Here is a 27,500-nt window from a genome sequence, read left to right on the forward strand (position 1 = left end):
GATTGTGGAATACACCCTGGAGGGTCGGCCTGGATGATGTTGAACGAACGCTTTTGATGGAGTATTTATGGAAACGGTGAGGAGTCGGAGAAATGCCTCGTGAAGTTTGGTTTGAAAAAAATTTTGAAGTATTGGACATACTCTTACATTTTTCTTTGATATGTATTCATGGAGAAATCTGTATGGAAACCTATGAAGGATCACTGCTTCAGAAAACATGAGTTAGCAGATATCTGGTAAGATTATCGGATCTTTTATTTACTTGAAATGAGAACATGAGAATCTCCAAGCGAAAGACCCAATACTTAAACATATAACAGCACCATTAAACAAATTACGTTATTCAGAAACAACGGATGTAAAATCACAAGTTCAGGTTTCCTGAAATTTAAAATCTGAAAAAACAAACATCTGAGTACAGAATGTGAGTCAGGGATATACAAAACACGTGTACGACCATCTTAAGAATAGCCAAAATGAAGACCTTGAGGACAATCACTGGATATACACTGAACGATAGGCAGAGGAATACAGCCATTCTCGAAATGTGCCAAAGAGCAAAGAGGTGGATAAAAGGGAGAAGAAATCAATGCCATCAGAATATCGACCAAATGACTCCATACAGGGTGACCAAAATTGCAAGAGACAACATACCACATGGAAAAAGATCATTGGGACGCCCACCAAAACTATAGCGAGAAAGCTGGCAGTCCTATGAAACGAATACATGAGGAAAAAACCATAATTAAATAGGAAATGTGCCTTTTGAAAAAGGAAGAAGATAAGAAGCCAGACGCCGGTTCAGAAGTTGACACAAGTGAACACAGATAATATTGCATTGAAAGACAGCAATAGTATCAACATTTTATAAGCTGATGGTTCACCTGGAATCAAAACTCTTAAGTTTTCTCAAAAACAAGATATCTGCATTGTCTTTTCCCATTTGCGGTGTGCCGTATCGACTTCATAATGCCTTGCTCTAGTGGTAAAGTGAATGATATAAATGAGGGTTCGAATGATATGTCAATGCGGCGGTAATGATAGATGACACCTTTCTTCGAATACCATTCTTCTACCCTCTTTTTGTTTTCTTTTGTATTATTTCTGGTACTTCTTGTGTTTTCTGGTGAAAAAGTATTTGCGACTTATGGAGTTCTAGAAAGGAAAAAGAAAACACTGATAGGTAGATGGGACTTTTATCATACTCCTTCAACAATATCTCCTCTACAAAATTGTAGATAGATCACAAATATGTAAGTTATGAGGTGGACCTTCATCTATTTCGAAGTGAAATAACTCTCGCCATTGTCATTCATTGCATTAGAAAACCTATGAGAGATAGTGTGGAAATGATATTCTTCCAGAAAATTTGTCTATTTTCTGGAAGAATATCATTTCCACACTATCTCTCAAAGGTTGTCATTGTCATTGTCATTCATTGCATTAGAAAACCTATGATAGTGTGGAAATGATATTCTTCCAGAAAATAGACAAATTTTCTGGAAGAATATCATTTCCACACTATCTCTCATAGGTTTTCTGATGCAATGAATGACAATGGCAAGAGTAATTTCACTTCGAAATAGATGAAGGTCCACCTCATAACTTTCATCTAGTGATGCAATGGCTCACTGATCATTTCCAAGAGAAATGGATTGGTAGAAGTGGGCCAATTGAATAGCCATATGCATAGCATGCCGATAAATTCAAGTTGAAGTTTTCCAAGACCTAATGCCAAATTTGAAAATAAGTTTAATTTTTGTCTACAAAATAATGGATAATATTTTGTGAATATTTTAAAGTGAAAAATTTTCAATTATTTTTATGATTCATTGGAATTCTTGCTATTGGTAACTATATATTTTTTTTTTTCGAAATATTAACAAAACACGTGTACGGTATTTCATTTCACCTCCAAACTTAGGTGTCACTCAATCCCCCTTCAAATTAAAGACTTCAGGTGTTGCAATTAACACTCTCACAAGTTTGATTCAAATTGATTGGAACCAATCGTATAAGAAGTCCCCTACGAACCGAAGTTCGCTATTTTCGCATTTTTTTTTCTGATTTTACTTGAGGACCGAGAAAGGCGGTACCTTGAGAAATCGACATCGGACATACCCAGATACCAGATGAAGCAAGTCCTAGAAACAACACTATTGAAACGTGAATGCGTGTGATCAGTGAATACCACTACGTCTTTTCCTAAAACCTACAGATAATATATGGAAGACATTTCAACATCCTACTGATGGAAGTGGAATTAAATACATATCAGCAAAATATCGAGCAGATCTATTAAATTTCAGATATGTATCCAATACCTAATCAGTTATTGGTGAAAAGTTTCCTGAATTTTAAAATGTAACGAATAAGTAAAATGTCTACAAGTTTATAGTTGAACAACGGCTTGTGGTTTGTTGACCGCCAATTTCTCAAAGAGAAACAACAAAAGTATCTGGTAACATCACATATTACAGTAGCCCATATTTACTTATGAATTATGAATGGGCAGGGTAGAAGTGTAGTGACTCAGCATGCCCAAGAGGTGGAGTTGCTGGTTTCGCGTCACTCTCTAGTAAGGCGTCGGTGGGTTAATAAAGAATCCACGAATTTGTGCAGAGCTACCTCTTCACGACGGTGTGTCTTGTGCAGAGATCGATGGATAGCCCACCTGATGAGTCCACCAGCGATCTTGGGACGAAACACCGTAATCCCTTGAGAGAGATCGCAACTACAACATTTGGATCGAGAAAGACTTGCCAAAGAAGAAAATGTTATTAGCGTTCATCACTACTCAGATATTATATTGCAACTTTGATGATTCGTCATGAATGTACGGTTCCCACAAATACGAAGGAGGGATCTTCAAACCGAATACTGCCACTTCATTTCCTCGTTGATATTTCAAATTCGCAAATGGACCGTCGACAGCCTACCATCACCGCGACAATTCACCACTGATAGATACAAATTTCGAGAGACGACTCGTCCGCATTGTACCCCTAAGGTAATTTCTCGTAGGTCCCAGCGCCCGCTTTGGCATTCATCGTGTAACGCCGCCATTAATCTAAAGCCAGGGCCGAACGTATTGCCCTGATATGACGGCGGGAGTAATTTCGAGACCCGCGTTTGACACACAATATACAAGGTTTCAACTCGTTCATTCATCACCGCCAGACTGAATTTATAACCGAAAATATTCGGCATTCGACTCCATAACTCCGTGCATCCGATTCATTAGTTATTATTAAAGTGGCACGATGTATGGTGCCTTGCCGGGCGCGCCATTATTAAATTTGGATTTATGACGGCAATTGCGTTTGTCGTTTTAATTGTTGCATACTTGCTTTTGCGTTTGCCGATTCAAGTGGCTGGTAATTAATTAACAAATCGAATTGATGGCGGTTCGTGTACAGGCCATGATGATCGAGCGTTTGCGAGTGGGTTTTGATGTTGGCTGCATTGTCGAGTGCGTCCCCGTCGTTGCTGCTATTGGTGTTTATGTTTAGGTAGGCTAGAGAGTGGTCATGCGTACGATGCATTGATTTTGAGGAAGGTGCATTAAAATGATCGGTGTAGCAACTGGATCTTTAAACATTTTGGGACTAGTTAATCGAACTACAAGGTGCGGCATAGCTTTCTTCATTCAGAACTTAATTGAATCCATTGTGTGAATGTAGGCTTTTTGTTTTTTTTCATTGTATTCTGAAAAAAGAAATGCGTTCAATTCGCCATATACTAGTTGAAACGATTTTTATATTTGTCATGACTACAGATCGGTGATATGTTGGCAATTACTTCTAAATGACTCGCATATAATGAGAATGAGCTCTACCGATGTAAAACTTCTCCGAAGTTCTTATATTCCCTTCTTGAAAGATCTTTATGTATGTCCAATATGCATTTTACGGCAATCATTGCAAGTCGACTCATATATCTGATTTGATTCTTTATTACTTATATCTTAATTATTGTTTACTTAGTTTTTGGGATATCTCGTTTTCGTGGGGATTATTAAAACACTGATGGACGCAGATGAGAACTTTATTGTGGTACACCACTGGGAAACATCCTTGAACACTACTAATTCAACTGGTCATCACCTCGTAACTCATTTCACTGAACTTCCCTTTTTCCAGCTTTATACCTGAGTTACAAACATCCAATCATATTCTACACCGTGAATTTCTTCTTCCTCTTCTTATTCTCTAAGTTGTATGCCTGCGGAATGGTATCATGGTGCATACACACTAATTGGGTTCGGGGAAAGATATTCTCTATTGTATCTTTCTGAGAATCCTATGAATGAGAAAGTTGTATGCACAAGTACCACGAGAGACCAATGTTACACTAATATAGGTACATTTATATCAAGTATTGTGACGACAATTTCAGCTAGACACAGATAATATGTCAAATTGCTTTTTGTCGCCACAAGTTCTTTATCTTTTTTTTTATTATTATTATTATAAAATTGCTAAATACTTGAAAAGCACATTTAACTACACAATATCCAGAAGTTTTTCATCAAATGAAATGAATATAAAATCAATGAAGAAAATGAATTGCAATGATTGCCCTATGATTAAAATTTGACAAACTAGGAGGTAATTCTAGAAAAGGATAAAAGAACATCAAAGAAGTTGTTCACTTCCAAGAATCATTTAAAAGATTTAGGTCATGCGTTTGAAAATAAAAGAACACTTTTTTTGATCGTAGACCCCAACTCTTATTCGAAAACTAAAATTAATGTTTTCGAATAAAATCAGCAGAGGTCATATTATGGCTTGACTACTCTAAAATCATTTCGCGACTCTATCTATGCGATTGCTTCCTTCAGATAATCCAATTGTTGACAGTACAGTTCCGAGTTAACAGTAATAGCGTAGGGGAGCAGCTCATATTAGATACTTCCCTGCCTTTTCAACAGCGATTCGCAGATGGAATTGCGTTTACTCGTGTGGTACCCATACATCGAGCCTTGAAACCAGACTTATGCGAATGGTTCAAAACGGTTATTTGTGCAATGCTCAGCACTTGAGCAATCAAAACAGTGCTTACATTTTGTTCACACTTGACAGTGTCCATGATTTTATTGACAGTTTCGACAATTGTTCATCCAGTGCGTGGTGCATCTTTGACATCGAAATTACCTCGACGGATTCGACGAAACCAAAATGGAGCGTGATTATACAGGGTGTTTCCTAAACATGCGGCAAAAATTCAGGGGGTTGTTCCTTGGACTATTTAAAGCATGTTTTGTCCTTGGATGATTTTTGAAAAACCTCTTTGTTTCGAAGATACAGGGCGAACAACATTTTTCATATTTTTAAAATTAATAATAGTTTAAATAAAAATGCGTACCGCACTGTGTTTACTAAGTAGGTACAATTTATTTTTAAATTTGTTTAACAACATTCCAATTACTAAAAACGGCCAGTTTTTTGACTAAAAATTGATAAGTGCAGATGGTAAAGGAATACAGATTAAACACGGTTTTCATTTGAATTCGTTTTGTGTTTTTGAAAGGGTTCGGCAGTCAATGAGGAGAAGATTGGATGCTTGTATGCTGGCTAGAGGTGGTCATTTTCAACAGTTTTTGTAGGTTGAGTTGAATTTTCATGTAATTTTTCATAATAAAATGTTATTATCTGAAATTTTGTTTCCCCTATATCTTCGAAACAAATAGGTTTTTCAAAAATCATCAAAGGACAAAATATTCTTAGAATAGTCCAAGGAACAACCCCCTGAATTGTTGCCGCATGTTTAGGAAACACCATGTATATTACAGTATCAGGACCATAAACACAATTCACATTTTCAGTCGCCTAGCTTTCATTGTCATCCGTATCGATGAAAAAAAATTAAATATAGCGTATTTTCTTTTTGCTAGTGTTCAACACACTAAACTGAGTCACCTAATCACAAAACCCTTATGAAAGTTTTTATAGTACGAAATCTCATCAACACAACTCGAGATACATATAACTAAATCCATTTTTTCGTAAAATAATATATTTCATTTTACTACATCTAATATAATACTAGTTTGTTACCGAGTTACATGCAAAAAGCTATTTCGACAAAAGTTTGGACGATGGTTGAATTGTTCATAGGACGTATAGATTCTATACAATTATAACTCGAACAGTGCAAACATAACCTAACCCGACTTCACCCCAGTAACCTGAGTAATAATACAAGCCCCTACGATCAAAACTCGCGGTCAACCTCCCCGAATCCTATCCCGATAACGGCATAAAGGAAAATAGACACCAATTTGCACATGCAATCAAGTCGACCGGAGAGCGAACACCTTGATTAATTATTGACCGAGTCTACGGTTTCCGGGGCACGATAGCTAGATGCCCCTAATGAGTAGTATTCTGCCGAATCAATTGAGACCGTCATCGGTCCGTTGGAATATACATGACTTCAGAGAGGCAGATGAAGGGGGGGGGGGTGGAAATTAATTGGGACAATTGCCGGTAATGCAATTCTGGAAGGTGGTGAGGCAAATTATCGACGCCGGTTCCGATGTGCAGTTAAGATCAAGCAGTCGATGCAAGTCTTAGCCTAGGCGCATATTGGGATGCAGCCCTGATGATGGACAATGCTAGATACTGCACTAGAGTAATAACTATTAGGCCAATTGAAAAGTCCCCGATCTGATGCAAAGATGGCGGTGCTAGTATTAAATCCATATGATATATTTGAAATATCATGTTATATGTTATTTAATTAAGAAAATGTTTGCTGTTTTATGTACGGGTAATTTTGTTGAAGACTTTGTATATAATATTATATTTATTGTATATTGTATTTGATCATATTGACTGTACATGTGGAATTATTTTTTTTTACAATCCAATTCTATTACATTTTAATTGTAATTTTATGACGTGTCAATACTCTTGTATCGAGTGAATGACGAATAAATTATCTATCTATCTATCTTTAGTAAGTGCCAACTTTCAAACGATAAGTGTCAAAATTTGACAGCAGTCAGACCATTAGTCTGCGAAATATTGCGTTGTGAATAAAGCTACTATTATTAATTGAAAAAAGATGGGGAAAAAAAAATTTCGTGTACTGATAAAATTTTGCTTTTTGAAGGGAAAAAATACAGTTAAAGCAAAATCTTGGCTTGACAAAGAGTTTCCGGCGTCCAGGAAAATCAACGATCATCTACTGGTATGCTAAGTTTAAACGTAGTGGAATGAGCACCGAAGACGGCGAACGCAGTGAACGCCCAAAAGAGGCTGTAACCGACGAAAAAATCAAAAAAGTTCACAAAATAATTTTGAATGACCGTGAAGTGAAGTTGATCAAGAAAGCAGACATTGTGAAGATATCATCTGAACGTTTACATCATATCATTCACGAATATTTGTACATGAGAACGCTATGTGCATAATGAGTGCCACGCGAGCCCACAATCTATCAAAAGCAACAACGTGGTAATGATTCTTAGCAGTGTTTGAAGCTGTTTAAGTACAATAAACCTGAATTTTCGCGTCGATTTGTGACAATGGATGAAACATGGTTCCATCATTTCACTCCGGAGTCCAATCAACAGTCAGCTGAGAGGACTGCACACGATGAACCGAATCTAATGCGAGGAGAAACAAAACAGTCAGCTGGCAAGGTTATAGCATTAGTATTTTGGTATGCGGAAGGTATAATATTCATTGATTAGCTCCAAAACGGACAGACCATCAACAGCGATCATTACATAGCGTTAGTGTATTGTTTGAAAGATGAAATCGTTAAAAAACAGCCTCACTTGAACGAGAAAGAGTTCTGTTTCAGATGAAGAAGTAATCGCCGAAACTGAGGCCAATTTTGAAGTGAAGGACATATCGTACTACAAAAATGGTATCGAAAAGTTGGAAGATCGCTTAATCGCTGTATCGCCCTCGAAGGCAACTATGTTGAATAATAAAATCGAATTTTGCCAAAAGAATGTGTTTTACCATGTTATACCTGGGCCTGTTAATTGATAACTCGCGTTCGAATATTGATAGATCGCCGGTATCGTTTTTGGTATTCTTTGTATTGGAGCTCAGAGGTTGTTGTAAATCAGTCATTCCGGTTTATGACCTGAAGTAAGTCTCACCTCTGGGAGGGGATTTTGTGTGAACCAAGATAAAGGGGAAGTTGTTTTGATTCAATTATTCTACTCATGTTCTTGTTGGAAAATGTTGGAATACCTATATTTCTGCATCTGATTCAGATGCCAAACTGAAATTTATATCTCACAATTTGATTAGGACGACCAAGACGAAAGTCATTTCCTTCTTTGACGCATTTCATTCCATAAGTATTTAACAGTGACGGCTCGTCAGGGTCGGCAGGGTCGGCCGGGCCGACCCAAAAATTATCAGGAAATAGAAAATAGTTCTAGATATTCAATTCATTCAAACTCAATCGGAGTTATCGATTTCGATATCCAAATTCCCTCGGTAATGAATATTTCCACTCAGAACAGAAAAATATAACTTATACCGGCCAATATTTTCTTTCGGACCCAACTAATATTCGATTTCCAAAGCATCCAGCGTTGTTATTCCCTTTCATAAATTGTAACAAACCACAATCGTAAATGGTTACTTTTCGTAACATCACCCCAAACAAGTTATTCCAGAATTGTACGTAACACCGTAACATTAGGTCTGAAATGTAACACAAATGTTACAATTATACAATTGCAACTCCTGGAATATCACTGAAAGCATCTCATCACGTTAGGTCGGCCGAGAGCCGATGGCGGAACCAGCGCTACCGAGAGCGCTACGTAAAGGAAAAGATACTACGACATACGCCCAGAATACGACCCTCAGTAGAACGGCACAACAACTCGATGTAAGGTCGCTTCCCAATACACAGGGTCGGCTGGCCGGTTATCCTATTGCAGAGCGTCAAGCAGCAACTTTTTACAGTTTATTTCAAATATTTGATAATTAAATGAATGGTTAATTATGAGACATTATGTCCTAATCAGAAAAGAACTTATTTATGCCGTTCGATAGTAGCTATTGATTTTCAGATCATGAAAATATAATAAATATATTCAAATGAATGGTTGATTATGGGATATAACGTCTTAATCAGAAAAAAACTTATTTATGGCGTTCGATAGTAGTTAGGTATTGATTTTCTGATCATGTACTGGGACAATGCTATCTTCGGCAATTCAAATATGCTGAATGGTATTACGGAATTCATTTTCTCAAATAATATTGTTTCCGATGTTCCTGAATTATATACCTAAGTTATTTTGTATGATTTTCTCCCTGCCACCAACATCCGCGTCAGTAGAAAGAAGTTTTTCAGCGCTCAAAAGAATAAAATCTTTCAGTAGGAACATGATGTCTCAAGACCGTTTAAATAACCTGGCACTGATATCAATCGAAAGAGGTTTAGTTAAAGAACTAGCCAGAGGAAACATTTTTTTCGAGAAAATAATTGATGACTCCGCGACAAAGAAAGATCGTCGAATTGATTTGATCTATAAAAATGAATAAAGGGTAAGCAAGCTCATACATTTTCGACCAGAATACATGCGGTCATTTCCACAATATTTTTTGTGGTCTTTATAAGATTTTTTTATATTTTATACATTTATTTATATGTTTTCGTGAGAGGTTTTCTCTATGTTTATTCAAATATATATTTTATGTTGATAATTGAATATTTTATTATTTCTATTTTTTCAAGAGTTTCATTTTATTTCAGTTTTCATTGATTTGAGAACTACATTTTTATATTGGGTTATAATAGGGCTATTCTAGGTGAGGTTTCCCATTAAAAACAAAAAACCAACCCGTCCTCTTGGGTGACGTGGAAATCTATTTGTTTATATATATTTATTTATATAGTTATAAGTATGATAAGGGGTGTGGGAAAATTTATATATATTTATATATATATATATATATATATATATATATATATATCGATATAAGTTATATATATATATATATATATATATATATATATAACCACGCTAGTGTGAATTTAAAAAAAAAAAAAATATATATATATATATATATATGTGTGTGTGTGTGGCCGACCCACATCTCGAGGGCACGAGCCGTCACTGGTATTTAATTGATTCAGTCCTAACTTGGTGGAAAATCATCGGCATCGCTTAGACGGCGAAACAATTGTCGTAAATAATTAAAAATCAGTGGAAAGTAGTAAATGTTTACATTTATTTTTTACCAAATTCATTCCATAAGTTACTCGAAAATAAAATCACATAAGAAATAAAATTTTTAATTCTGGAATACTCAAGAAACTGTACAGGGTGGGCAAATTTCGATGTTTTAGCACTACAACTTTTGAACCAGAGGAGATAGACAAAATCTGATACCCACTTCTCGATCTCTTTTTCTGAGAAACTAAAAAGGGTAGTTTTCGTTTTTGGCCACCTTCTTTTGTTTTCGAGTTATAAGCGAAAATTGGAAAAATGGCGAAATCGAAAAACAGTTATATCTCCGCTAATACTCATGATAGAGCTCTGAAATTAAAACATTATACAGGCCCTTTTTTACGTAGAATCCAGTGGTGTGCTCGTATTTTCAAAAGGGTTTTTGATTACGAAGCTATGACCCAAAGTTATGTTTTTTTAAATGGGAACACTAAATTTTTGTGCCATTTTCTGAAAGCCTAATTTTTCCTGATTTCAAAAATATATAACATCGTATGATTCGGATCAATATAAATAATAGAAAATGGCCAAAAACTTCTTTTCACCTAAGAGTCTCAATATTTCTATGGTTTCAACTGTTGATGAACACAGAAAAATTGAGCTTTCTATAACAAGAGCAGTGTCCTTCCGTTAATCTGATTATTTCTATGCTTTTCACTTATTTCTACAAAATTCGAATCTAGATATGTTTTATAAATTTTTTATCTAAAAATTGATTTGGAAATAACGGAGAAACCACAAGATCGAATTTTTCAATCGAAAGAGTTGTAATGAGATGCATGTATCAGGAGATTATTTACATAGGTCTCCAGAATCAATACGCACAAGTACCAATCCATTTTAAACAGCATATGAAACAATGCATATCTGATTGAACTCAACATTTTAATTACGAAGGGACAAACAAGAAATAATATTCTACCTAATAATGACAACAATTGCACAATGCGCAGTCGTCACCTCTTCTCGATATTTCAATAGATGAATATTTGAAACTGTGTTCAAGCTACCTAGGAACCTTTTTCCAAATTCGTTTATCTTTTCGAAACTATTTGTATAAAATAAATATAGATTCGAATTTTGTAGAAATAAGTGAAAAGCATAGAAATAATCAGATTGATGGAAGGACACTGCTCTTGTTATAGGAAGGCTCATCAACAGTTGAAACCATAGAAATATTGAGACTCTTAAGGAAAAAAAGGTTTTTGACCATTTTCTGTTATTCATTTTGATACGAATCATACGATGTTATATATTTTTGAAATCAGGAAAAATTAAGCTTTCAGAAAATGGCACAAAAATCTCGTGTTCTCATTTAAAAAACATAATTTTGGGTCATAGCTTCGTAATTAAAAACCCTTTTGAAAATACGAGCACGCCACTGGATTCTACGTAAAAAGTGCCTGTATAATGTTTTAATTTCAGAGCTCTATCATTAGTATTAGCGGAGATATAAATGTTTTTCGATATCGCCATTTTTCCAATTTTCGCTTATAACTCGAAAACAAAAGAAGGTGGCCAAAAATGAATACTACCCTTGTTAGTTTCTCAGAAAAAGAGATCGAGAAGTGGGTATCAGATTTTGTCTATCTCCTCTGGTTCAAAAGTTGTAGTGCTAAAACATCGAAATTTGCCCACCCTGTACATGGAGACAAGGAACAATATCGGTTCGAGAGTCGAACCCGGCGGGATACCACTATATACAATTTCTGGTAGACTCAGTTTCCCACCAGCCTTCAAATATATTTTTACTGTATTCTGTTGTGCACGTAGCTTTTGAATAATCTCAGGAATGCTCGAATCTTCGGAGCAGTACGTTAGAGGGAGACCGTATAGAATGCTCTAGCTAAGTCTAAAAATACTGTTGAAATTTTTTTATTGTCATTTAACGCATTCAGAGTCTTTTTGATCAATTCTTCCATAGCACCCTCGGCTGACTTACCTTTTCTGAACCCAAATTGGTTTTCGTTTGAAATATTGAACTACACCTATTCATATGATACATTATCATTATTTCATAAGCTTAAGTATTTTACTATAAAATAATCATATTAAAGATTTGTTAATCTCTATATCTAATTCTTATGAAATTCAATGTATTTTTATGGAAAGGCCGGTGAGTAATTTTTGCATCGATGAAATACATTACCGTTATAGTTATAAAAATAAAAAAATCCGTGAAAACCCACGATTACATTAAAATAAAATGTTATTCATTTGAATGTGTAAACCGAGTGACGTCAAGAATGGTTGACGCTGATTGGTTGAAAGTTACGAGACAACCTGTCTAAATCTATAGACCTTGTTTAGTCTTGCAATCGATCATCTTGACAGCCTGTACTGAAAGTAGGTAATCATTGAGGCTTAATTGAGCGAAAAGTAATTCTTTAATTTTAACATAACATCGTTAAATATTCAATGATAAGAATTTTCAACAGCAAATAACTTTCCATAGAAAACAAGATAATTCCACGGATACTTTTTGTTATAATAAAATTTAACTCAATTTAACACTCACCCAAAAACTACCCACTTTTCTCCATATCATTCACTGTGAAAAAATTGAACAAGGTCATATCATAATCTTTCACCCCCTTTTCAGCAATAATGCCGATCGTAAACCACCGTTTATTCCATCCCATGCAACGTTCAGCTGTACCTAACGCGAGACCCGTATAAAAATGGAATCGACAAAAACTCTCATAAAAGTTGGTCGAGTGCGCAGGTGATCTTACCTTCTTTCCATTAATCAGCCATGTAATATTGGCTGTGGGGTAGCTAGGCGGCGTTGAGCAATTTCCACGTATGGAATATCCAATTTCGGGAAAGTCTGTCTCGACCCACATGGTGGGGTCCTCGTCAGGTGTATCTGAAAGCAGAAGGATCTGATAAGTGGTATAATTCGTGAAGGTTTCGTGAGATTAGTTGAGGATCATATGGTGTGTTGTTGACGGTTAAATGAACACTGGAATATAGAAAACTTCTAGCACCAAGAAAGTATTGAAATATTCGACCCAACTCGACAGAAATTTTCAATGATTTTAAGATTGTAATTGATTGAAATATCATTCAAAATATTAAAATAGCCATGGAAAATTTGACGTTTCACTTGATGTTTCAATTATATGTTATTATATCACAAGAGCTTAGACAATATTCGATTTTACACCGGACTTCCAAGGTATTTTGTATGTTCACAAGAGAAGCTTGGATACTCCACAAAAATGTATATTGAAAGTGATGTATGGAAAAATAATAACATTTTCGAGTTCTCGAATATATGAAATTTCCAAGGTACTTGATATAAGACTAATGTATGCCCAAAAAATTATTTTAAATGTCTACCAGAACAAAATACCCATCAGATTGAAAGAGCATAAACATAATACTAGAGAAAAGTAAAATAATTATGAAAGATAAAAACCGGAAAAAGGATTGGACAACGTTGTTGTAACTATATAGCTTCAAGAATTTACCCAATTGTGCCGCAGAAAATCAGGGAACTGAGAAGTGTGAACAGATTCAAAAAAGAAATAAAAACATGGCTTATAACTGAGGATCGATACATGTTCCATAGAATGATCAATTCTAGTTGAGATTTAACTGGTCTAATCTAGACAGGAATCGCCCGAATGCAGAAAACACCGGCTGAATTAGGTTTATAAATTCCCAAACATGTACCTACCACCGATGAAGACAATACACACCCGATAATGAGAGAAAAAAAAATACCGATGATGACAAAGAAAATGATGAATTTTACGAATAAACTAATTATTATTATTATAAAGAAATAATCACCAAAACCATTATACCATGCCCTCAAGGGTATACTCATCAATACGCAGTAACTAAAGGATATTCACGAATTTTATTGGTTCATCAAAACATAATAAAATAATCTGGTATATTTCTTGAAAAATTAGTTTGCATGATTTCAGGATTCTTTTTGGTTGTAATGCATTTCAACGTTTTGAGGTTGGGGTTATACATACATTGCGACAATGTGAAATTTAAGGACAACTGAGTTACTCAGACAAAGGTCGCATTATTGGATTATGAAAGTTTCTCATCTGGAGAAATCACTAATGTTCTTAACCGTAACCCTTCTTCTGTATTACGATGTTATTAAGCATGGTTTAGAAAAAGTCAAGAGAGCCTTTGCGGAGAAAGATGATGACCAAGACATATAAATGACGTCCGTGATCGCCATCTTTGATTGATGGGATTAAAATACCGATTTTCGAGTAACTACAAGATTAATATAGCCGATCTATAGTTTTGAAACGAGAGATGTTTTGTTGCCATTCGTACATTTTCCATAGAATAAAATTTTTTGGCATGGAGTCCTTTCGTCAACTACGTGTTCTATTCATAATGATATACACTGCGCAAAAAAATTAACGCACATTATGAAAATCACAATTTTAATGAAAGTTAACTCTACATTGACTTTATAACTTATTTTTTATGTTCTCTCGGGAAGGTTTTGAACGAAACAAGACACATTAAAAGAAAGAAAAATTCAGGATTTCACCGAATCTTATCTGAAAGAAGAGAAATAAACAGTTTTCAAAATACTGGAATGCTGATAAGTATTTAAATACTTGGTATTTCCACCCCTTGCGTTAATTACAGCTCGGCAACGACGGTTCATACTCAAATTTCTCTGAGTTGGATTCCTAAGTCATTAAGAGTAGCTGGATGGTTTTCTGAACTTTTCAGCCTTCTATTGAGGTTGTCCCAAACCTGCTCAATCGGATTGAGATCGTGACTTCTTGCTGGCCATTCCATTTGAGAGACTTCAACCTCTTCAAGGTACTCCTGAACAATGCGCGCACGATGGGGTCTGGCATTGTCGTCCATAAAAATGAAATTTTCAGCAATATATGGGGCAAATGCCACTACATGCTCTTCAAGAATGTTCCTTATATACCTATCAGCATTCATAGCTACATGATCAACGACCACTAGGTCTGTGCGAGCAGTCGAAGATATTCCACCCCATACCATAATCGATCCTCCCCCGAAACCAGTAGTATTCAGGAAATTGTACTGAGCATAACTTTCATGTGGACGTCTGTATACAAAGGAACGTCGATCTAATGGTAGAGGCAGAATCTAGCCTCATCTGTGAAGAGAACTCTTTCCCAATCAGCCTCTTCCCAATGGATATGCTCTCTCGCAAAATCCAAACGCGCCCTTCGATGGGCTGGGGTAAGAGCTGGGTCTCTTGCCGCGACACGAGGCCTTAAATCATATTCTCTGAGGCGATTTCTTATTGTCTGAGTGCTAATTTGCACCCCATGAGTTTGCTCAAGCTGATTTTGAAAGAGGCGAGCGGTTGCAAACCGTTGTCTCAACGAAGAAACTCTCAAGTAACGTTCTTGAATGGCAGTTGTTACCCGTGGTCTACCTTGTCCTGGTCTTTGGACATTCATACCTGTCTCCCTGAATCGCTGCAACATTCTGGACACACTTGTATGGGAAACTCCAAACCTTTCTGCAATTCTTGTGTATGTCCACCCTTCTTCTCGCAAAACTACCGCTTGGGCACATTCCTCTTGAGTCAAATTGCGTGTATCGCGTTGCATAGCGATCGAGTGTAGAAAATCAAACGAAAGAAAAACTATTGATCACTAGAATTGATCGAGAACAACTGATTTCAGAATGGAGCCAATACATTCAAAATCTGCTTGGAAAAACATCTGTATTGAAGAAAAACGTTGAAAGTGGATAACATATGCATGCATAATTCTGATAAAAATAATTATCATTGAGAACACCTTCAGTTGTAGAATAAATTTGAGATTTCCATAATGTGCGTTAATATTTTTGCGCAGTGTATGATCATTGGATTCTGTTTGCCACCGGCATAGATGACTATGAATTCAAGCTTGTTGCGTTCAAGAATTCTGGTCAGTCCGTATTTCTTGAGTGTCATACGAGTAGGTACATGAGTCCATACACTGTCGAGCATCACCGAACGAGCAAGAATGACAAGAATTTCTAAATATTTCAAGAAAAAATTTGCAATTTGTTGACTCTCTAGGATAGTCCCTGTTCAATATCAAATAATTGCATCAGCTAAATCTACAAAACACATATTATCACAAATCGAAACCTACGTGCATATCAGCTAACTTCTCATCGGAAGGTTTGAACCTGATTCGATACAATCTATCCGGCTCGAGGTGACCAAAACTTTTCCCCCGATAATCGGAACGAAACGAGATATATCACGATTAAACGTTGGATCGAGAAATACAACACAGTATACGAAAAAGTTGGGCCACAAACAGCCTTGTCAGTTTGACCGTCGATAACCGTTTCAATGTCGCCAACTTTATAAAATTGCCGAGGTGGGGATCGGTCAGTCCGAAAAGTTTCCCGTTTTCTATGTGTCAGATCGGCCGGATGAAGTTTCGACCGGTTCGAGATATGTGGTGCATGAAATGGAAATTCGAAGGCATTCAACTTTGGCAAATTGGGAAATCGTGTAAAGTTATTTCCCGGACCTACCGGTTTAGGAATTATAGTCGGCGAAAAGTTTCGATATCGATTCGATTGGCAACGCGTATCGGAGATCCCGTGGGTGTTTTTCGTTATTCCGATCTGGTGGGGCTTCGATATGGAAATTTTTCATTTCGGATTGCCACTGTTTGTGTCGAATGAGTTGTTTCTCATCGACGCGACGGTACCGGTAATATTTATGTAGATTTGATAATGTTCATAGATAAACTTTTGTTTTAATCTGTAGGTATTGAATTATTAGGAGAAAAACTAGAATTGAATTTAACAATAGTGAAAAGAACTTTATTCCCAGCCAAAATCATTTAATTCAATTATATACAAAATGGCGGAGGAGCCGGGTTCTCCCAAAATATTATTTACCAAGAAGGTCTCGGTTTTGTTGACCAAAAAAGCACGAATAATCAACTATTCCAAAGTGATTAAGAAAATAGAACCAAAACACAAATGTATTTCATATTAATTATGTGTTACACAACTTCAATTCGTTTAGAACACCCGCATGGACATTTGACATGGGTTCCACGATGTGATCGATTTCCTTCGACATTGCTCTCAGGAAACCTCATTTGTTTCTCTTGGCCATCTACTTCCTGGTCAACGACATTCTTGTCTTGACTTTCTCTAGACCTTGATTGATGACACCGTACTTCAGAAGATGTTTGACACAATTAGCATTTTCTCTGAATTAAAGGTCAACTAAACGTTATCCAATGATACGACCTAGGTCAAATTGCTCAGTTGCCGATAATTTTCACTTCTGCTCACTCTCAAAACGCATAGAATAGCAGCCAAAAACAATACAGAATTCGACTCAATTTTTTGAGAAATATACCAGATAATTTTGATTGAAAAACAAGAAAGCTTAGAATTTACAATGATCGCTGAATTATTCAGAATGAAATTTTAATGATTTACAACCTTCAAATAATTCCATCAAGTTTGTTCAAAAAAATCTCCATTGTCACATAGTATAAATGCTCTACGTGTTAAGTCTTGATACTTTTTAATTTCCGGCTACTCTACTGAATTTTTCATCATTTTTTACTTAATTCTTCACCATACTCCAACAACTTCTTGCCTACGATACCATTAACCACTGTTCTGTTTTTCCAATGGTTCATATCTAGCATTTCTTATGTTGCCATTGAATAGCACATTTTTTTCGAGTACACAACTCACCCTGTAGTGTCTCAATTAAGGCCACCAACCATAAACCAAACATTGAATCGAAACTGTCTCAACTAGTGTGACGGTCTCCTCCGGAATAACCTCTTATATGTGATTTTGTTGTCGGTTTGTTTATCTAGACTATTTATCTCGTCTTAATTTCCACCAATCACAAAAGCTCAATTTTGAATAACGAATGGTTTCTAGATGAAAAAAACCATATGACACCACCTGTCAACAGTTTTTCTGAATTCAACTCAGAGTATTAAACATAGATAAATGAAGAATACGTCATTTTAAGTAAGCGAATTCTGTTTTCAACATGAACTATCAGATTATACATATACATAAGGTGCCTAGAAATGAAAATATATTACTTATACGATAATTCACTCAATATACGGGTTTCTCCAGAAACAAAACACTTCTTATCTACCATAATGAATCAACGTTTCATGTTAACATAAAATAAATTGAGATTAATACCTGAATATATCAGGGATTCAGAAAACAAACTTCAAGCTTGCCAAACGACGTGAAACAACCGATGACACTAGGACCGCAATAGCTGCCAAACATTGAATTTCAGCAGGTAGATACAAAAAATAATAAATATTCTGCTCACTATAAATGCAAAGATTAGGCAAAGTTGGACCTCTCATCTTTTTTGCACTCGAAATCTAATGGGCTCATTCGATTCAACGAGAAGTTCCTCAGTATCAGAATATGAATTTTTACATCCTGATCTGAATGAACGCACCCGGATTTTTGAACAAAAAACGCTACATAGAGCCTAAAAAAGGACGAAAATGCTGAATTCGAATCTGCAATAAAAAAGATGGGTTTGAATTTGAAATTTCAAAGTTGGGCGTCATATATCGTATAAGGCCCTTTCGGGTCCAAAATCTGATGGGTCCATCTGATTCCTCGGGCGAAATTACTAAAAACTTTAGTATCAGAATTCCGATTTTCCACCCGAGCGCGAAATAAATTTACCGTTTTCAGACTTTTGAACCACCCTGTATAATCGATCCAACAGTCGATGAACATCAGGTTGCTCAAATCTCGTTATACACGTTCAAATGCCCCCTAATGAGATGGGCAGCGGTCAGTCCCAGTTTTAGATTTCCATTACGGAATTGCAGCCTTAAAGCTGTGGTCTTTGGCCTGTTGCGTTTACTTTGTGGCCCGGACTGCGGCCAGGCCCGTTATTTGCATAAAGCGATATTATCGTATCCTTTCGCTCGACTTGGCACAGCACAAGGTCGACTCGACACGGCCTCTTTGAGGTAAAAGTATCTGGACGCAATCCTTCGGGCATATCTAGCTACATAAATGGCTATCCTGCGGGTAATTCGCAGAAAGTGTGCGGGATGAAGGATATCTTGATCATTCGACCGGATGGGAACGTTGCTTGAACCCGATTTGGCTACAGCTCTACAGCCGAAGGAGAAGTTGTTGAAAAATGGCTTCGAGGTTGATTCTTTGAGGTGAGTGGACAAGGTTTTGTAGGGATTGGACCTCTATTCCACGGTGTTTTTTTATTGAGTATTCAAAAATACTTGACCTAGATCTCAATACTAAACTTCACCATCTAAAATGTATATATGTTTCAACGATTTTACACGCTTCAATTCAAATTACGCTACCGGAATTTTCAAAGACGCGGTAATTTGCCAATTCATCGTATGCGATTGGTCGCGATGCGGATGCGCGTACTTAGATAAAGAAACAGAGAGAATTTTCTGAAAGATTTTCGATAATTATTGAGACTTCAGTGAAGATACATACCTCGTTTCAGATTTCAGCAGATTTACTAGTTTAATTTGAGATTTAGAATTTAATTTATCGACGGGAATATTGTCCGGATTCTTGGTAACTGTTGACATGAATATTTGCATTCAACAGGTAATAATCTCACCACGACGAATTGATTAAATTTGAAACAGTAGATTTTTTAAAGTCATCCATCTTGTAAAAACGTATTTCAGGTTTGGTAGATTTCAGATAGTTGTCCAATAATTCCAGCAAAACATCTTCTCAGGTTCATCTTATGATAAATGTAACGATTTCTTTATAATGTATTGGTTAGAAATCCGAGAAGGAGTTGTAAATTCAGGTTAACATATTCTTATAGGAACGTTGTTTATTTTCTCAAAGCACCTCCTGTGGGATTGGAACAACAGAAACCTCTCTTGGGATTGAAAAATATCAAGAAGTACTTCCTTGAGATATAAAAGTTGAATAGTACGTACGTTAAACCACTAAGTTGCTGAAACTGAGAGAACACCTGCGTGATACCTGGCCTTCGCTGAATGAGAATTGGAGTACTACAGCTTCCTGCTAAGATCTGGTGTCAAGAAGGCTGAAAATAATCTGAAGAAGAGGTTCCATTCTAATAGCACAGTAATTCATTAAAAACCGGTCTAAGTTGAGGTTTGATTTCAATATTATTTGTTTAGAGTTTGTATATTTCAATTTATTAAATTTGTAAAAACCTGGGTAGTAGTTTTTATGCCAAATAAGCCAAGCCACCCCTAGAAATCAGTCTTTAGAGTCTCATGAGCAATTGTAACTTTACAATGTGCATAGAGTGGTTTCATTTCAAAAAGCTTGGGCCAAAATCGTTAGAAAGTTATACTTATATCAACTTAGTTCAATCAGTAATTCACACGTATCATCGATTCAAAGTATACATTCAAGTACCAAAGGAAAATTAATGAATTGGTCTTTTCAATCTGAGTTCCTGGTCACTTGGGAATCAAAAGAAACGACGAGACTGTCAGAAAAGGAGCGTGAACGCCTTTTAATGTCCCTGAACCTCTTGAAGAAAAATGTACCTAAAGATAGAGTTTCAAAGGAAGAAGGAAATCGAAAGGAAAATACTCTGGCAGAATTTTCTAGGGATATAGATCACTTCAAATTATTCCATCGAAACTTTAATACTCCGAAAAGTATGTGGATCTCAATAAGAACATGTTACACCTCTATACTTGATTTTTACACGACTGTACCGCCAGAGAAAGCATCTAATTAGGAGGAGGTTATTAGAAACTGATGATTGCAGATTATGTGGGGAGGAGAAAGAAACTCCTCATCACCGAGTCACCGAATGTCAGTGCAGATGCAGATACTGGAGTTCTTTAGGACAACTGAAAGACAATCTGTCATTGCATGTCATTGCTGTATTTCAATATGATAAAAAAGTTTGTATGAAAACTAAGAAGAACAGGTTTTCACTACAGATAGAATATTCAATGAGGAAAAATAAGAACTGCAGAACTCGAATCATTTTGCCTGTTTAATGAATAAGTGATTTTTTCCTTTGACATTTGATATGAACACTTACACAGTAACAGAATAATATTTTATCATCTCATTACTTTCAAAATTATGGATTAAACAAAGCAGACAGATTACTTTTTTTCACAGATTATTTTTCTACTTGGGATATAAACTCGACGAGTCTACAGCAAAGTCACTATAAGGATGGCAAAAATTCCGGGATCAAACACTACAATAACTTTTTAAAGAGCGCCCCTTCGAAATTATCTAAGAACGCCTCGCCAAAACATCAAACTTTTAAATACTGAACACAAAAATTCTCTAATAAGGTAACCTTACTGATTTGAGTTAATTTATGATGAATTTCAATTATTGCAGAGCATTTGAACTTTAGTTTGTACCCTTAAAATATTAATTTCAAACCTTCAAACGAATTGGGAATACTATTTTCCGAACTTTTGTCAGATTATAGTTACAAGAACAAAATTTTATCTGAACAGGATATAAATCATTCCTCCTTGAATCGAATTCCACTTCATTTGTTGGAAATTTCAACTGCGAAATAGTAAATTCCGATTATGACTTTATCGTTGTCGAAATTATCGTTGAACGCTCATTAAAATTTTGAAGATTAAAATGTGGTTTAGTACAAATACTACAAATTCAGTAGAAAATTACAGAACAATCACCCCGTATAAAAGAGAATCCAATCTCAAATTGAACCAATTCAAATGAAGCCTTATTTCCCCACAATTATATAATCACAACACTCCTAAGCCGGTATTATCCCTCAAAACTGGAAAATCCCCCGAATTGCCACTCTCTTTTGAAGATTCCAGTGATTAAACACATCCCCCTCTATCCTCAACCCCTAACGCAGCATCAACCGACTTACGGCCGTCCCCCATTAGGTCGAGTTTACCCCAACTCCTCGGCCTGAAAGATGGTAATCTCCCTCCTTACGGCGTATACTCACAGCCAACCTGACGGATGGGCTGTCCAAAATTCACCATAAATCTCAATCAGTTTGTTTTTCACGCCAAATTTTTCCAATTGATATATGCGTCTGCCTCTCAACGCAATTGCTCTCTGCACTAACGTTCTATTTTGCTCATGCCCTGTCAGTTTGGAGTAACAGATAGCTAATTTCTGATGGCTCTGCTGGTTGCCAATGGAATTGAATGGTGTTTGAAGGGACGAACCTATTTGAGAGTTTGATAAATTATATTACTCTGTACTGGTTATATTGATGCTAATAATTTTTCAATTTATCGTAATATTAGGACGAGGAATGCATAAAAAATTGTCTATCAAATATTGAAAATTTGAAATGGATAGGAAAATAATACTTCTAATCCTTCCAAAAAATTTAGTTCACCCTTTTATGATTATTAAAATTGTATCAAATAATGTTAATCCAATTTCCAACTCGTTTTTTATATTATCAATTTGATGAATGTCCACCCAAAGTAAAGTCAATCCAATATCAAAGATAGGGTTTTATTTTGGATAGCTCGCTATCTGGGCAGCTGTCACTTTTGAAGCTGTCATCTTTTGAGTTTTGACGAGTAAAAATTACACTATTACTAAAAACGGAACGATACATGCTTCACCAATGACACCAATGCTTTGAAATTGTTAAAATTCCTTTAAAAAATGATGGTAATACTGTGGTCACAGTTCGCAAAATCATAGCACTACTGGGTCGTCGAGAGCATTGAAAGTTTATTTGCCACACACTTAACAAAAAATATCAATCAACATTAGTCACATAGATACGTCTGCTTGTGAATATTATTGTTTTATTTCAGTGTTTTCATTCGATACTTTGAAATGACGGAAATGTACACAAACTTATATTATAACTTCTCTTGCAAAGACTCAATTATACAGGAAGTCCCTGCATTAACTGTACATACAGAAGTACAGGGTGTTTCTCGTAAGCAGGTCACTGGATTTTGTGGCTTATCCTTTGAACAATGATCACATCACAATGAGAGTATTTTTCACGGGCTATCCAAATATGTTATCGAAAAAACTATCAAACCAAGGCATGGAAAGTTATTGATCTTCTCATTTTGAAAACCAGTTTTTTTTTGCAGAAAAAAATTTGTTTGGAAAAATGGTTTTTCGTCAACAACTTTCCATGTCTTGGTTCGACAGTTCTTTCGATAACATATTTGGATAGCTCGTGAAAAATACTATGTAGAAATACTATAAAAAATACGTGCTATCCAAATATGTTATCGAAAAAACTATCAAACCAAGGCATGGAAAGTTATTGATCTTCTCATTTTGAAAACCAGTTTTTTTTTGCAGAAAAAAAATTTTTTGGAAAAATGGGTTTTCATCATTAACTTTCCATGTCTTGGTTCGACAGTTCTTTCGATAACATATTTGGATAGCACGTATTTTTTATAGTATTTCTTCATAGTATTTTTCACGAGCTATCCAAATATGTTATTGAAAGAACTGTCGAACCAAGACATGGAAAGTTGTTGACGAAAAACCATTTTTCCAAACAAATTTTTTTCTGCAAAAAAAAACTGGTTTTCAAAATGAGAAGATCAATAACTTTCCATTTGGACATTTGGATAGCTCGTGAAAAATACTATGATTTTGATGGGTCACTTTTCAATATTGTTCAGAAGATAAGCCACAAAATCCAGTGACCCCTTTACATTAGTGCTAGAATAGTACGGATTGACTATAAAAAAATGTATTTATTAAATCCCAGACAATCAGCAAAACCAACCTTATTGGTGTAATTTGCTGGGGTCGAGTAAGTGAAATATTTCCAAAAAAAAACTCCAACTAAATTCAGCTCCAATACGAGGTATCACTCAAAGTTGTCACACCTATAATTCTTTTTTTATGAATTTTTGATATTGGACAAGAGTTCGAAAAATCTAAATATGGTCACAAAAACAGGATTAACAGGATTGAGGTAAGTATCCCGTGAAAGTCGAGGATAAATATGAAGTCTCAGTATTTTTTCTGCTTGATGCCGAAGGCTATTTCGATGAATATCAAAACTTTCCCTGTAGCGTTCTGAGGAGAGGCAAAAATGATTTTTTCAATATCAATCCTTTTTATTCTTACTTTACATCTGATGAGGGTAAGTACAGTTACTCTCGGGTCACCGTGAATACTACGACCAAGAAACGATGTTCTTACCTTCAAAATTACCGGGGATGAAGAAGGTATAGCAAAAAAATATCAAAGATACTTCCGAAGAGTAATTGCCTGCGTTTTGGGCCTTGAATTGGCCTCCAAGATCTTGTGATTTAACACCGCTTTACTACTTTCTGTGGGGCTATGTAAAGTCATTGGTCTATGCGGATAAGCCACAACCCTTGACCATTTGAAAGACATCATTCGTCGTGTTTTTGCCGATATACGGCCACAAATGTTGGAAAAAGTCATCGAAAATTGGCCGTCCAGATTGGACTACATCCGAGCCAGCCGTGGTCATATGCCAGAAATCATATTTAGAATATAATGCCATAAGATTATCTTGCGGATTAATAAAATTCATGTCAATCGAATAATCCATCGTTTTTTATTGCAATTTAAAGTTCTATAGCTCTAAAAAAACACCCTTTATATTGAAAGATCGACAATTTGCCTACCGAACTCACATCCTTCCCCCAACTTTTATCACGTTGGTAAACACCGATAACTTTCACTCATGAATCAGCAGAATTCCAGTACCATTTATCTCAATTGGCAAATCTTCAGAACAGCTAATCGATCACCATCGTCGAAGATCTCATAACTCACGATATTTATGCCCTCAATGGTGGCAAATAACCATTCAGCTCCTCTCCACTCCTTATTTTTTCGGTTCCATCCGTGTTTTTGTTCGGGCGTTAGTCCGCGTCTGCAGAAACGTAAACAGATCCATCTTAACGTCGTAATACAAAGTCGATTAATGCCCCGTCCACATGATTGATGGGATTTATATTTTCTTTTACGATATCGATCAAATTTTCAGTATCTACTGGAGGAAGCAGCATCCGGTCGCGAAAATTGTAAATGATTTGTCATCAAATGTTTTTTTTTCCAGGTAATGTCTGCCATGGGAAATTTAATCGTATTATCTATTGACTAGAAAGATTCGCTCAGGTGCTGGTCTCAATAACAATAATACAGCATGTCAAATTCTTCTACAAAGAATTATTATGGAAAATCCTAGCACCCAACAGTTTTTAATTTCAAAAGCAATTCATTCTGTGCTTTTTTGAATTAGATATTTCTCATCCCCTGCGCTCCGCATATAGATTAGAGAGTAACCACAATCAGACCATTACTGTTTTACTAACTATTATTAAGGGCAATCCACGAATCCATGGATTTTTAATTTCAAGATCAGGTGTCCTTATGCTTCTTTGAATTTACGCTTCACAATCCTTACACTCCCCATCCCTTTACTGTTTTTTTCAAATAGGAATATTCGATTGCACATTGGGCGGTGTGATTGGAAAAGGACTTTGTTAAGCTAACTGGTGTTTTTTTTTTCGAGGTATATAACTTTAAGATGACTACCGATTCAACAGCTGTCAAGTGATTTATTCTCAGTTTGGCTTGGCAATTTATCATGAATAGACTCACGCCTTGACAACGCTTGTAAAAAGTGCAATTTCATTTCGAAAATAATGGTTCTGTGCGGAATACGTATCGCGCACTACGTCCATTTTATTTTGTTTAGCGATAAAACGCACTTCTGGTTGAATGGCTACGTCAACAAACAAAACTGCCACATTGGGAGTGAAGCTAATCCTCAAGTGTATGTCAAAACACCGCTACATCCAGAAAAACTGACTGTTTGGTGCGCTTTATGGGCTGGTGGAATCATTGGTCCGTATTTCTTTAAAAACGATGATGGCCAGAACGTTACAGTCAATGGTATCGGTATAGAGCCATGATTACTAACTTTTTCATTCCTGAATTGAACAACCATGATGTCCAGAAGCTGTGGTTCCAACAAGACGGCGCAACATGTTACACAGCTCATGTTTGATGACCGCCTAATTTCACGTTTTGGGCCTGTGAATTGGCCTCCAAGATCTTGTGATTTAACACCGCTTTACTACTTTCTGTGGGGCTATGTAAAGTCATTGGTCTATGCGGATAAGCCACAACCCTTGACCATTTGAAAGACATCATTCGTCGTGTTTTTGCCGATATACGGCCACAAATGTTGGAAAAGGTCATCGAAAATTGGACATACATTGGACTACATCCGAGCCAGCTGTGGCGGTCATATGGCATAAATCATATTTCAAATATAATGACACAAGATTATCTTGCGGATGAAGTTCTATAGCTCTAAAAAAAACAGCCTTTATTTCTTCATTACGAAATTAACAATTTGTGATTGATGTCAGGTTCTTATTCTTGAAATAATATAATATATTGAAAAATATCCTCCTACCCGCCAATTTTCATTTTGAAAGTTTGAGAAATGCATGCAATGTTGATGTTGAGGGGTTTATACCCTCAACTCTTAACAATTTTTTCTATTGGAAAAATATTGCTTGTGATTTATAGCATCAGAAGTCATTGGCAGACCAATTCAGTTATGTGAACGAAAATGAAATGTCACCTTAAAATTCTAGCGTTGAAAATATTACGATGGAAAGATATACTACATGATGCATTTCTCAAACTTAGAAAATAGAACTCGGCGGGTAGGAGGATCTCAATTTTTATTTTCAAGAATGAGAACTTGACACCAATCACAAATTGTTGATTTTGTTATAAAAAAATAGCTCAACAGTTTTTTTTTCTAGTCACACCGCTCACTATGCAATCGTATTTTCTATTTTATACCATAAAGAAGCGCAGAATATGAAAAACTACTAATTTAATATATCATATAAATTAGCGGTGCTCGTTAAATCTTGTTCAATTTTAATTGATATAGGTTGGGATGTGCTTCACCATTCGTGATCAAGAATTAAATATTTGAATCAGATTTCAATTTGCCATATTGTCGAATTAGTGGTGAATATCAAACTCCAATATTGAATAGGATTCCAGTTCAGGTCACACTCAATGTAACAATATGCAACATAACGTCAAACTTAATTGAATTTTGAATAAATAATATTCCGTTATTTACTTTTGATGATAGTCGCATTACATCGTATCATGTTACCAGGTTATTATTCGGGAACAAGCGGTTTTCTCTCATCGAAATTCGTTTACAGAGGAATAATCGAATTTTTCGAACGCTGATAGCGTGTAGGTGAAGCGTAATATAAATTTATAAACACATAACCACTCGGCA

At 35.8% G+C, this 27,500-nt stretch overlaps 1 protein-coding gene across 1 annotated transcript in view; it reads right to left on the minus strand.

Moving 5' to 3' along the window:
* Positions 1–27,500, minus strand: part of LOC123688709 — a 175,649-nt gene that overhangs the window by 37,835 nt on the left and 110,314 nt on the right. The window contains exon 4 of the mRNA XM_045627340.1: positions 12,955–13,088. Within this exon, the coding sequence (XP_045483296.1) occupies positions 12,955–13,088 (134 nt within the window). The remainder of the gene's footprint in view (positions 1–12,954; positions 13,089–27,500) is intronic.

Source organism: Harmonia axyridis, chromosome 1 (assembly GCF_914767665.1).
Source record: "Harmonia axyridis chromosome 1, icHarAxyr1.1, whole genome shotgun sequence".
NCBI classification, from domain to species: Eukaryota; Metazoa; Arthropoda; class Insecta; order Coleoptera; family Coccinellidae; genus Harmonia; species Harmonia axyridis.